This window comes from Quercus robur, chromosome 12, assembly GCF_932294415.1.
Source record: "Quercus robur chromosome 12, dhQueRobu3.1, whole genome shotgun sequence".
Classification (NCBI taxonomy): domain Eukaryota; kingdom Viridiplantae; phylum Streptophyta; class Magnoliopsida; order Fagales; family Fagaceae; genus Quercus; species Quercus robur.
In genome coordinates, this window is record NC_065545.1 from 2,819,689 (window position 1) to 2,834,128 (window position 14,440).

At 33.4% G+C, this 14,440-nt stretch overlaps 1 protein-coding gene across 1 annotated transcript; it reads right to left on the minus strand.

The window, feature by feature from the left end:
* Nucleotides 1–1,117: 1,117 nt before the first annotated feature.
* LOC126709686 (ergosterol biosynthetic protein 28) lies at nucleotides 1,118–5,781 on the minus strand. Its single transcript, XM_050410011.1, has 3 exons — nucleotides 5,614–5,781; nucleotides 1,979–2,185; nucleotides 1,118–1,363 (listed from the first exon to the last, which is right to left on the minus strand). The coding sequence occupies exons 1-3, from the start codon at nucleotides 5,726–5,728 to the stop codon at nucleotides 1,296–1,298; spliced, it is 390 nt and encodes a 129-aa protein (XP_050265968.1). The 5' UTR covers nucleotides 5,729–5,781; the 3' UTR covers nucleotides 1,118–1,295.
* Nucleotides 5,782–14,440: the final 8,659 nt, after the last annotated feature.

Genomic DNA, 14,440 nt, shown 5'->3' on the forward strand with positions numbered 1-14,440 from the left:
ATTTAAGTTAACAACAAGCTTGACATTAGGGTGCAAAGTGTAACAATGATCATAATTTAGGATACAAAATGTGCATTTAAAAAGTTTATGGAACAAAGTATAATAAGAGGTATAGTTTAGAATGGTAAAGTATAAATTTTCCAAAAAATTCATCTTTAACAAGTGTAAAACTTACATATCAAGGCTATTTTTTTAATGAAGGATTTTATTATTATTATTATTATTTAAAACAATGCTTAATTGGTTCCTCGATTTATCTTTGGGCTTTTTTTGGTTGTTACTAATTTATTTGAAATCTACTTTAACGAGTTACTTAGTAGGTTCTGGGTAGTTTAACAAATAAAATCTATTTGTTGTTAAATACGAGATTTGAGATTCGATTCCTGCCTACACCAAAAACCAAATGATATTTTAGTCATCTATCATCAAACGCAAATGTCATATGGTGAAACTCTCTTTAAAATAAATATATTAAAATAAAATAAAATAACTTAAAGAGCCAGTTGGACACAATTGCTGCCCACCTTCTTTCAAGACAGTGAATTGGGTTGAGGAAAAAGGTAAACTAAATAAGGGGTATAAAAACAAGAGAGGCACCAAGTGTACTAAAAGGAAGCGAGCAATGCAATACATTTGAAGTTACAGTATGAACATTGCCACCACCAGTAAAAGAATAAATGTAATAACAAAAGCAGAATTTGGATGGAGGCAAATGGCAAGAATTAAAACTTAAAAAATTCAGTGTAGCGTCAGCCCCATTTGAAACCCGAAAAATAAGTAGGTAGCTTAGCGCATTGTTAATTAAGTTAGGCAATGGATGCTAATTGCTACCTAAACCTTGTTAGACCTAAAAATGGGAACCCAAAAAAAAAAAAAAAAAAAAAAAAAAAAAAAAAAAAAAAAAAAAAACCATTAAGGAACATTGATGGGATTCTACAATAACATTGTAGTCAGCATCTGTAACTCATACGCAATTCTTTACCATGTCTTATGGAAACCACCAGGTAGCACCTTACTTCACAAGGAAATTGAAAAGGCTTCCAAAGTAACAACAAATATAGAGGGGCAGTAAAAGTTTAGAGCCATGTCTAAATTTAATCTAGTGAAACAATAAACGTTGGAAAGAAATTTGCATAACTTTATAAACCGACAGTGTGCGTGAACCCTTGCCTTGAGCAATTGATAGACTTATGCATAAAAAGAACAAAACAAGCAACATGAAAAATGCCTGGTAAAAAAAATCCATCTTTATCAGCCAAAAAGAAGGGAGAAATAAGAAGCACATCATTCTACATTCAAGAATGCTTTGGGTGGATAGGTTGATGTGCATTCCACTGCAACAGCATCCATATTATTGATGTGCCTGATTAGAAACAGCAGTTTTATTAATTGAAGATCAAGGTTATACTTGCATGTAAAATGTTCCAAACCTAAGGGCTAAGACAGAAATCAACTCATCACCAATGAAAACTTAAAAATCAGTAACTTTTTTTTTTTTTTTTGGGTGGTGGAGAGGGGGTGACGTGACCAGCAAATCATATAAAAAAAAAAAAACAAAACAAAACAAGGCCTGCAAGCTGGTTGAACAAAAGCCCAAGGTTCACCTGGCATTGTTCAAGCTTGTTAATGTTACAACTCACAGGTCTAGGGCTGGCCACTTGTATTACTGGTCCAACAGCTGTATAAAATAAAGTACATGAAGTGACCCATGCATAGGGACAAAGGCTTTAAGAGATGGAAGAGGGCTACGGGCCTTTCTGACACCCATTGGGCTCATGCGTTCTTGATCACTTTTTTCCCCCATAAGGGAATATTGATCACATTCCTAGCCCCCCACCCCAGAAAAAAGGAAAGTAAACATGAAAATTATGTCACGAGTCCAGGAAAATAACCAGGCAACTTCAACCCACATACAAAGCAAAAGGGAGTAATGACATTAAAGAAATACGACAGCAAATTAGACCATTAACATTCACACCTGCAAAGATGCCGACAGTTGTCAGATTTGCAATTGCCATCGTATGATATATCAGGTATTCAGTCAAGAAATGACCAAAGGCATAGATGAATGACAAGAAGGTAGCCAAATAAAGTGGCCTATTCTCAAGGTTAAATGCACAAAGAAAGCAGAGGGTACAAGTTAGAAGTGTCCAAACTCCAAACGTCCTTCCATGAACTTCAGTCACTACAAGAGGGGGAGAAGGAAAAGGAAAAACCATCAGGACCTTGTAGAACATAATAAACGACGACATGAAGAGTAAAAGAGGAAAATAATAGAGGCGAGAGAGGCTGTTGAAATATCAAAGCGAGGAAAACTCATTTGTTACTAGCAAGAACAAAATAATCAAAACAGGAAGAGCTAGGCCTTAAATCTTCTGTTAATCTATCTTAGATGTACTGTTGCATGCCAATAACTCGTGTGTGTAACACATTGCATCAAGAGAGACGTTCACAATGTCAAGAGTACTAGACACTGTTGGTCAAAGAATGAGGGGCACTTAAGTGCAAAGGGCTCATGGAACCTAGGACACAAGTGCATGCCTGATTGAAGTGAACACATTTTCTAAAAAGTAATATAGTAAAATTTAAAGCATTTATAAATGAACAATATGGAATGACAATCAAGTGATCATCTAATCATATAGAATTTAAACAATAGTATTTTTTATAATCACCTATAAAATTTAAACATAGATGTTAAAGGTTAATCACATCTTCAACCAATTAAAAAATATTAAAAACAACAAATTTTTACAGAAGACAAACAGCTTTAAACAGAACAGAATTAGTTAAATAATGAGGATGGAGGAAGAACTAGCCATTGGTTTAAGCCGAAGAGAGAGAGAAATGTTGGCTTCTGTGTAGTGTATCACATCATAAGAATGGTGTTTGTATAACAAATCAAGTGCCCATTTCAACAGTCTTAAGATTTAAAGGGCCTATCTATGCGTTATTATCTCTTAAAACAAAAAAGAAAAGGCACATTTTGAGCATCTCAAAAGAGAATGCTTTAGGCACGCTATTTGAAAAGCGTTATAAGCGCAATTTTACCATCGCTGGCCTGAGACTATCACACTCACTAGATATCCTTCAGCAGGCAATCAAATAGTAATTAAGACAGCTTACTAACTCCTCTTCAAAGTATTCACAAACACCAGACAAATAAAAATAAGCACAGACAACTTAGTAGGCATCATCTGCTTGATATCTCGTTAGTACTTGGTACTAGTATTTTCATAGGTAGACAAATGTTACAGTCATATTGTGGGCAGGTTATCCCACTTTAGTGGTGTAAATTTTATGAGATTTTAAATGCTTTTGTTATGTATGCTGCTCCCCTTCTTTTGTTGAAGGTGGTAGGCCAGCAAGAGGTTGATGCATGGGTATTGGTTATCTAAACTATTGTGTACTTGACATTCTTTTTCATTTGTGAATTATGAATTCCAGGTTTCACCCAAAAAATTTAGAGAATTTAAATGGACATATGTGAGGCTACAAGAGGTCCCTGTTCATGGAAGACAACATTTTATCACTAATGGTAAGTAAGAGATAAAGTTATAAAGCAATTAATAAACAGAGGAAACTTTAGAACATGATGGCTAAAGCATTTTTTTCTATAGAGAGAAGCAATTGCAGCTTCTTATTCTTCTTTTTTGATAAGTAAGTAATTGCAGCGTCTGACTAACAGTCATATAAGTACATTACACGCTTTCAGTATTTAAAAAAGGGATCTCATTGCTTTCTCCTTATTTTATTGAAACAAAAAATAAACTTTAAGATACTAGTCCTTAGGAAACAAAAGGGCATGAGAGAACCAACTTTTAGAAAATATTTTTTTCTTTGGCCACAAAAAAGGGAAAGGGGGATTCCAACAAATCTTCATAATGCAATGTCAAGATCCCTCGATGTGAGAACATGTCTGCTCAAATCTAGTGTCTCCACAGCAGGTTATGTGTGATGGACATACGTGACCAGAAAATAAAACACTTAAAGATTTAAGTACTGGCTAAAGAATACATAATAATATCTTAATGTGTGGGAATCCTCCTACCATGCCTCCTTTTACCTGTAACATAATCTTCCACTTTAAATACACAATCGCTAATACATGCATCCAGAAGAAACACGTTGCAAGGCACTGGGAGCAAATCTACATCCTAAGATATTTCGTTGTCATTATAGTCAGAATCTAACATTCTATATCTTTCTTGGTCACTGGACTCTAAATCTAATAGCTGCTTAACAAATTCATTCCCCTCATTATTGTTCTTAAAGTACCATTCCAAAGTTCATTGAATTTTCATGACTTCAAAAACCACACTTTCATTATTGATTAAGTATTGGAATTGCAATCAATCATTTTGTATGTTTCTTTGTTTTAACAATTTGACTCGAGTGTAGATTGAACTCTCACCCACCCTGACTTTTCTCCTACCAAGACAATATCAAAAGGCAATTGCATCCAACTCCAAACCTAACAAACTAAAAATTGTCCAAGTCCATTGCAAAGTTTGTTAAACCATATTTCATTGTTTCTCCCTCGACAAACAAATATATCCCGATTCTATAATTGGCAGGTATATAATCATCACTCATCATCTGGATCTTAATGAATATAGACATATATTTATGGAGACAATAAAGAGAAACATTTTCCATTATTATAGAAAGAACGCTGTTTAGAAAGAAGTACAAAAATTTGAGTAACATGGAACCGAAACATAATGCAGACTGAAGGACATTTTGACTCAACTTTTTGATCGTGCACTAGTAACTCTTAGCCACCAAAGTTCCACCATCAACCTCAGTTGACATGCCAGGTGATTCTAGTGCAAATTTCACCTCATACATAAGCGTTCCCCACACTAATTACTAACAACAAGAAAGCGCGTAAAGTCAAAAAAATTTTGACACAATTTGATAATGCACTAGTCAAAATCCCTCCAAACAAAGATATAATTTGCTAAAAAAAACATTTCTTGTTTCTTAGTTTAATTTTTTTTTATTGGTAAGTTACACACGCACCCATTTCCTTGGGGACAAAGTGTTTGTTGAGCTAAAGCTCATTGGTGCTCAAACATTCAGTCTTTACAAAGCTATCTATATGGAAAGTGACCAAAAAGGCACTTCCAAAATGCATACCCATCAACACCAATCTATATCTGTCAAACTGTAATAAGCATATGAAAGATCCAAAACTTTGGGATCTGCCCCTTGAGTTTTAAATTTCCTTTCTTTGTTTTAGTTAAACACAGATCTCTTGCTTGAGATACACAACCCAACAAGCACGCAGAAAAATCAGCAACTTGTCCCCAGCATTGACAAGAAGCGCATTGATCAACCAATTGCTTAACGAAGAACCCCATTATTCTTGATTTTGATGGACAACCTATCTTTTCTATGAGAGTGAGTGTTGTTATTGAAATGTGTGTTCAGGATTTAGCTAAGACAGTGTAATAAAGTCTAATTCTTACTCTCATAATATTAACGGGGGTCAAAACTCAAAAGTCAAACAAAACATAAAAACATTGGTATGTGATTTCTAATCTAAAAACGAGAAACAAAAACAAAAACAAAAAAATGAAATAAAATTTAGAGAGAAAGAGAGCTAACTGGTGGTATTGGAGAAAACGGCGAGTCGTAGAGCCCAAATGTCGACGAAGCCGAACCAAACAGAGGCTAATCGAAGCGAACCCACTAGCATCAGCCACCATCCTAAGGGCTTCATTTTTTTGGTTTTCCTTCCCTTTCCTTTCGTTCTGTATAAGAAACAAGAGTCTTCGGCTATTTGTGTTTTTTTTTTTTGGTAGTTTAGTCTTTAAGTCACATGTGTGGGCTGGGCTGGCCACCCTTTTTTTCGGCGTTTGTTTAAAACCAGGCAATGGGCCGGTAGGCAAAGTAGGATTGCACTACGTCGTTTTAAAATTAAGAGGCGGTAAATTGTTTTTCAATTTAAACATTTTTTTTATAAGACTTTCATCATCTACGTTGTTATTATATTTATTTATATATATATATATATATATTTTTTTTTTTTTTTTGAGAAAAAAATCTACGCTATTTTATGTTATACTGTAAGTGACTATTTAATTGGTATTTAATGTGCTTTTCACTTTTTTTTATTGTGTACACATTTAATTGTATCTTAAAAACATTCAAAAATAACTCCACACATTACAAAGTTCTTGTGAGGTGGGAGATAAGGGCCGTGATTCAAATTTCCAAAAAAGAGCTTCACACATACATATAACTTAGGCTAAAATAAGATTCTATCTTATACAAACCAAAAAATAAATAAATAAATGTATTATCTTGATGGTTTTTTTTTTTTTTTTTGGGTTCTAGTTAATGGACCATTTAAGGAAACTTTTGATACAACTTTATAGAAAATATAAAAAGTTGTCAAAAAAATAATTACTTTTGTATTTTCTTATGAAAAGTTTCTAAAAATATTTCCTAAACTAATGCCCTTACATCATCCGTTAACTTTTACAATTTTTTATTTTATTTTATATACATTTCATGTGAGGAGGAGATACTTTGTTCTCATTTCTCAATGTCAACACCTAAGAAAACTTTTGACCTTTTACAGATAATAGTTGGTAATCTATGCAAGGTCCAAAAACTCAAAAATAATGATAGATATTAATAAGTATTTATTATGCTTGTTGTAAGGGGTGATCTCCTAAAAGGTTTCACAGGCCGGAGGAGTTGGGCTAGAACAACAATCCGAGAAACCAAGCTCAGGCCTAATCCCATGGAATAGTCCCAGAGCAGAAATGAGGGTGAAGGCCCAACAAGATAGGATCCTCTTGCCGAGAAGAACTGACGAGATTTGCAGTGCTGTGTTAAAGCCTCACCTGAGGACTGATGACCAATAAAGCAGTAGATGAGGAAGGCGTTGCCTAGAAAACAAGCTGCATGAAAGATGGCACGCAACACTAACAATATTCACCTCAGCATTAATTAAGTGTTCCCACCTAATACAAGCTGTTTTAAATGATGAATGACTAATTTGAACAATGTTTTACATCCCAAAAGTCCTCTTTCATCATCAAAAAGGAGAAGACAACTTATGGGACAAATTTCTTCTAATATGCAGCATGGTAATCCACTATTTTTTTTTTTTTTTTTTGGGGGGGGGGGGGGGGGGGGGGGGTGGTGGAAGGGGGGGTGCGGTGGTGAACTGAATGCAAAAATAGGGCATTCTCCTACACTGATAGGGGATTGGAAAAATTGAGAAAAGGTGTTTATATGTTTCTAGAGAGTGTTTGTATTTGGAATATGTGTATTTGTGTCTTTAAATCACACAAGTTTTTATTTAGACTTTGATTTTACTTATTCAATCCTCCCATTGTGGATTATCCTCTTGTTTTACAAATTAGTTTTGATGATTAGAACCTCAAGATTAACTTCCAAGTTGGGTCTAAGAGTTTTCGACCCTTACACTTGTGTTTATATATGAAACTATATATTTTAACATTTAAAGAAAACAAGACAAGCTAAGATTCTAATTGATGGTTTAAATGTATTGTAATTTAAATTTAATTATATATTATAATAATAGTGTCTAAAATTGTAAAGCCTCAAAAACTTACGTGGCATGATATTATAAAGTCCAACTCTTACATTAAGTTAGAGTGAGGATTTGAACCCACTCAATTCTCATTTCTATACACAAAAGAAAACTCTCATAAATGACTGTTTATCAAAAGTAACCGAATATCATCAATACAGTGATCATACAAGGTTGTTTGGCAAGGATCGTATTGCATAAATAAGACAAACTTAGTATCATTGCACTTTGGAAAGAAAAACACATTTAAAAGAAAAACAAAAATAAAACCACAAATAAAAATGGATGGGAAAGAAAGAACAAAATTGTGAAGAAATTTTTTATTTGAGAAAAAAAAAAAAAAACTCACAAAGTTAAATGGATTTGAATGAAACAAAAAACAAAAAAAAAAAACAAAAAAAAAATCAAAAAAGAAAAATGGGGAGAAATCACTAAATTCCTTATTTTGACAACATATGTTGAAAGGAAGAGCTTGTATACACAAGAATTCAGGAAAATCTTCAACCACTCTTTAGAATCAGAGATTTCCTTTTACTAAGTGTGAGCTTGGATAGAGCTAAAAGTTCCTTTCAGCTGTGTTTGTGTCAAAATCAATGGGTCCCGTGCACTGTTCACGGGACCCATAAGTACTTTTTCAACAAAATTTTCATTAAAATTGGGTCTCACGGCACTATTTACACATTTAAAAATTATTTTGTTACAGTGTTTTTAGTTTTTAGTTTTTAGTAATAAGCGGTATCCAAACAGACCCTAAGAGAGTAAGAAAAGATTTTTTTTTTTTTTTTTTTTTTGGATTTCTTAGAGAAATTTTAATGAGAATTATTAGTGAGACGTTAGAATTGTGGGTGAGAGAGAATTTGTGGTTGACTCTCTCCTTACTATTCAAAATCTCTTCCATTGAACATGCCATATTATTTTTTATTATGAGAAAAACTAACCTTAAGATTTAAGCTAATGCCGGGTATCACAAAGACTTTTAAAAATAAAAATGATTTGCTTTATAAGCACAAATGTCACATTACATGGTTAATAGTTTATATGAATCATGCATCTCATAATAAATTTAATTAGTAAAATCTACTACTATTTTAAGAGAAGGAATATGCATTAATTGTGCTCTCACAAACTCGCAACACTAAATAACTACTCAAAAATCATATAAGGTAACAAATAATTATTCCTATTAGTTACTCTCAATTTTAAAGAAAAATACCAAATAGATTGATATAAAGATGTGATCTACACTACAAATGCTCATACTTAGTTGTCATCCACTATCAAAAGGCTATTGATGACAAGGGAGTAAAGTCAATACTAAACTAAACGTAAAGAAAGAATCAAAGAAGTAATGAGAGCATTCAATATATTTAAAAACGTAAAATTGTCAACCGCAGGACCCAAGCCAATGATGTGTAATTTGTGCACTACGTATATTGTCAACCCACAGATTCAAGCTAATAATGTGCAATTCAAATGATTTTGCAGCCTTACTAAGGTGAGGGACAACGTTTTTGTTCTATCTGTTATTGGTTAAGAATACAACAGTTTTTATTATAAAAATTATTCCAAACTCACGTAATGTAAGGATTAAGGTAATTGATATCATCATCGCACACTATTGGTGTGATGGTCACTTTACAAGTACAAGTACTTATGGAATATGGGGGGTAAGGGTCGGGGTTCAAGTCTCCAAGAAGGAGTTTCATACACAAATACACTTAGATTAAATTAGATTAGAATTCTATCTTATAAAAATAAAAATAAATAAAAATAAAAAAAGGTAATTGATATCAATGATATATAATAAATAAATAATGTCAATTCATAAAAAATAAATAATTAAGTTTTTTCTTTATTTTATATTTAAAATCAATATCAGATACGGAAAAAAAATTATTCATCCAGTTTGTCCCATCATGCTCCACTTTACCCCCCCCCCCCCCCCAACTCCCCAAAGACATGATGGGCTAGGGATAGGTTTTGCTTGCTTGATCTCATCTTGCCTTATCTTAAATGTGTATATATATGTTTTTTTTTTTTTTAAATATAGATACATATCTAAATTACTTTTTTTTATATAAGATAAAATTTCTACTCTAACCTAATTTAAGTGTATATGTGTGTGAAACTTCCTCCTGAAAACTTGAATTTCGGCTCTTGCCCGCTACAGCCTACAAATATTTATACTTGTGGAGTGACCACCACACCAAGGATGCGCGGTGGTTAAATTTATAATATTTGCCAGTTAAGCTTTTGAGATCGCATATGTTTTACATATTAATAGGCATTAACCAACCAACTATACTTGTCCGAGGATGTTTTGACCCATTCAATATTCACTCGTCCAACTTGAAGTGGATGAGAATAGGAGGGCGAGGGTATATTGAAAGACGCAATTTATTGAGTTGAGTTGTGTGATTTTTGCTCCATCAACCCATGATCTCTCGTGATAAGAACAACTCCTGAGATTCTCACCATCTATTAGTCTTGTTGAATTCATTTTGCCATGACTCCAATAAATGGAAAGAATTAAGGAGAATGTGGCCAAAATTCGACCTTATATAAACATCAAACCACATCCACTCCAAGGTATGGGAAAAAAAATTCCTAGCAAAACTCTTTTACTTTGTGTAAATTTGGTTTTAGTGAGTTATGACTTAAACGCCATAAAAGTTTTGATTGACACCACAATGATACTCTCTAATTAAGTGATGAAAGATCACTCAGTGTGTAAAATACTAGTGAATGTTTAGACTTCCAATTACAAAATAACCAAAAAAAACTTTATCTTCAAACAATTAATGTGCGGAATGATAAATATAAGCAATACCCAAATTGACAAAACACTCTAAACCATAATTAATCACAAACATAGTAGCAATTAAAAGGAAAAGAGTGGAGAAGAGAGAAGCAAACACAAAGATAACACCGGCACGTGTTATCAAAAAGGAAACCGAAAAATTCGGCGAAAAACCTCTCCGTCGCCCTTCAAGCGATAAAATGATCTGCTAGAAAATTAGTTGGAATACATGAATAGCAAAAGACCTTCCAAGCCTAATCTACTCGATGCACCTAATCCCTCCAAGCTTCTTGCTCCAACAAGTAGAAGTGTGCATGGGTCAGGTTAAGGAGATTTTTTGACCCATCCCACCATGGTGGGTCAAAAAAAATTCAACCCAACCCAACCCACATGGGTCAGGTTGAACCCATGGGTTTGACAAATTATTATTATTATTATTATTATTAAATTAAGTAGAAAAAAATAGTAATATTAATATATTAAAAAAACCTACAGATTAATATCAATGTAACTTCTTAAAGGCAAACAATACTAATGACTAAACAACAATAGTAATTTATTAGGATTTGTGTAAACTAATTAGCTTTTATATAGGATAAGAAGAACTGGTTATTTAAAAAAATTATTAATTATATAATATTATATATATATATATATATATAATTAGTATTAGTAGGAGGAACTGAGGAAATGCTACTCTACAGTTGGTTTATTTTTAAAAATTATTAAATATAATATATATATATATAAGTGCCCTACAATTGATTTAAAAAAAATTATTAAATATAAAATATATATTAAATATGGGTGGGTCGGGTCGGGTTTGGCGGGTTTGTAATTTTATAACCCAAATCAACCCGACCCACTATAAAAAAAAATTTTTGTAACCCAACCCAACCCAACCCACCAAGCCTTAAAAACCGACCAAACCTGACGGGTCGGGTTGGGTTGGGTCGGGTTTGGCGGGTCAGTGGGTTTTCTGCATACCCCTACCAACAAGCTTAAGCCTAATCGTGTCTTCTTTAGCTTTCCGGATCCCGCAATAAGCTCCATATTGCATCCACCATCCTTGCCATCTTCCAATACTTCCCAAGCTTCAAAAACACACTCAACACTTTGAATGGGTGTGAGTAGTATTTGGATATAAATCTCCTCTTAATAGGTATAATAATGGAAGATGGAAGGAGAAGATACTACAAAAATTTCTCTCTAAGAATGAGTAGCTCTCTCTCTCTAATAAGGTGGGTGTGTTGTTGAAACCTCTCTTAGGGTTTTTCTCTCAATAAGCTCCTCACCATTTCTATGGGTAATGAGTGTATATATAGTATGAATGATGGGAATATGAAAAGTCACATTTTTTAGTAAAATAAGGGAACTTCACAGGTCACTCGCGATTGGTGCAAGTCGCGAATCCAAGTTGTGAGTTACCTTCCTGGACCGATTGTATTGAGCTAGAACCTAGCTTGACTGTTCACCTTCCTGCATGTACTTCTCATGTGACCTTAAGCTGTCTTGATCAAATCTTCACCACTTAATATTAAACCCATTACAAATAAATCCCACAAAAATATAAGGAAATAAATTAATGCAATTACAACATTTTTTATCATGGAATAAGCCAACACTAATGTTAAGGGAAAAATCATAACTTAACAAGTGATCTTCTTGTGCATACTTTCCAAAAGTCTCTTTTGTACGAATGGTCCTCTAAGATTCTTTGCATTATCAGTTGGTGTCATTTTATTGGAACATGTGTATAGCCATATCACCTCTCTCATGACAAAGTGCGACATGGTCTAAACCAAAGCCATGAAAGCCAATACCAACATCAACAGTTCATTCAATCCACCACAACACATGACTGTTATAGAGATACAAATGCAAACCCTAAGGACCAGCATCTGAGAATTGACACTACAGAAAGAAACAGTAACACATATAGAAACAAAGGCGGAGCTACATGTATGAGTGGCCCCCCAAAAATTTTTAAAATATTTTAATACCATATATAAATATTTAACATTTTAATTATTAGCCTACAAAAATGGGACTTGCCACCCTCCAAATATGTGAGCTAGTCCAATGATGCTCTTAAAAAAATTGTCCAATTGATCTAGTAGTTATAGAGATTTTTTTTTTTTTTCCTCACATTCATTTTTTATTGTAAAATGTGCTCTTGTGTCTGTTAAAGTTTTGGATCATTCTTGTTTTTGAATACTTCATTAGTTTAATTGAAAATTTTTTACTCACTTTGATAGACAATTTGGTAACTTATATTAAAAATGAAAACTTTAAGGATTTACTATGAAGGATACTAAGTTACATGTGTGAATAGATGTCTATGTTTGTGCATGTTTATGAAAGTTTGTATAAGCTAATAAATTAGTATTGTGGGTACCTAAGGCATGCTTGGCAACATCCTCGGCCGACCTTGGCATGCTTACAACCTAGGCGTCTCACATCGAAAGAAACCCCCCCCCCCACTTTCTGCCTTATAAGCTGTGAAGTAAAGGGAGTAATGTACCACCAAGCCCCTTGTGATCACAGAGATGCTTGGTGGTACACTACTCCCTTTGTTTCACAGCTTATAAGGTAGAAAGTGGGGGGGTTTTCTTTCGATGTGGGACGCCTAGGTTGTAAGCATGCCAAGGTCGGTCAAGGACGTTGTTAAGCATGCCGAAGATGTTGCAAAGCATGCCGAGGACGTTGCAAAGCATGCCGAGGACGGCCGAGGACGTTGCAAGCATGCCTAGGACGTTGTCAAGCATGCCTTAGGTACCCACAAGTATCATAAGTTGGCTTCCCATACAAAAATTTCTGGCTATGCCCCTGCATAGAAAGGTATATTGTCATCCAAAATTGTTTTAGCAATAATTAATACATAAGTTTTTCCACTACAAAATTCACAATTATTGAGTTGTGAAGTTGTTATTGATATTCTTATTGTCAATTATTTGCAAATTGGTTTTATTGAATATTTTTGGAAAAATTACACTTTGCCCATATGTGGTTTGCCTAAAAAACACTTTGCTTACCTGTGGTTTAAAAATTAGCATTTTACCCACCTGAGATTAGCTCTATTTGTCTTCTGTTACCCACCTCTGTTTAAAACATGAGTAAATTTGTATTTTTATTACCAGGAGTAAATTTGAATTTTTACTACCATTTTATGTCTCTCTTCTCTCAAAACATAAAAAACTAAAAAATCAAGAGAAAAGAAGATCTAAAAACTAGGTTTTGTAAAAATTAAAACTTAACTCTTACCTCCTTTTCATGTATCAACTTTTAGATCTTCTATTTTAACACATTAAAAATTGAAATTATGTGTTTCCTCATCTGAACCAAAGAATGGAAAAAAAAATCAATTAAGGTCTTAGTCTAAGAAGCACCACGGCCTAAGCTAAATTCACAGACAGAATTCATCTAGACTAACCCAGGTCTTTCCTTCAAGCTGACAATAGAAAGAACATGATGTGTATCCTGCAATCCCAGACATGAGTGCATATATAACTACCAGTGCAATAAACAAAGCTCCTCGGTTGTATGGATAAAATACACCAAACAACGCAAGCATAAAAATGAAGACACTGCTGGAAAATGGAAATACAAACAAAGAAAGAAGAGGGCATTTAGGACAGTGATGTGATAAACTAAGCTTCATGAATCTAAACAAAATATAAAAATAAAAAGATCCTTACAGAGTGAACAATTGGCTGCCAATGGCCCAGAACCAAGGGCAGCAGCAAATAAGGATTTGTACTTTTAAGAACCGGAAAACATCACCATAAAAACGCATAATTTCAATTTTTAATGTGTTAAGATAGAAGATTTAAAAGTTGATATATGAAAAGAATATGTAAAAGTTATATTTAATTTTTACACAACCTAGCTTTTAGATTTTCTTTTCCTTTAATTTTTTAGTTTTTTATGTTTTGAGATGAAAATAACATAAAATGATAACAAAAATATAAATTTACTCATATTTTTAACAAAAATGAGTAACGAAAGATAAACAGAACTAACCCCAAGTAAATAAAATGTTAATTCTAGAACTACAGATAAAC

Coding starts and splice junctions, on each gene's coding strand:
- LOC126709686 (XM_050410011.1), bottom strand. CDS start 5,728: ATGAAGCCCTTAGGATGGTGGCTGATGCTAGTGGGTTCGCTTCGATTA. Junction 2,186..5,613: donor CGTTTTCTCCAATACCACCA/GTTAGCTCTCTT, acceptor CCCCTCTTGTAG/TGACTGAAGTTCATGGAAGG. Junction 1,364..1,978: donor AACTGTCGGCATCTTTGCAG/GTGTGAATGTTA, acceptor GTTTCTAATCAG/GCACATCAATAATATGGATG.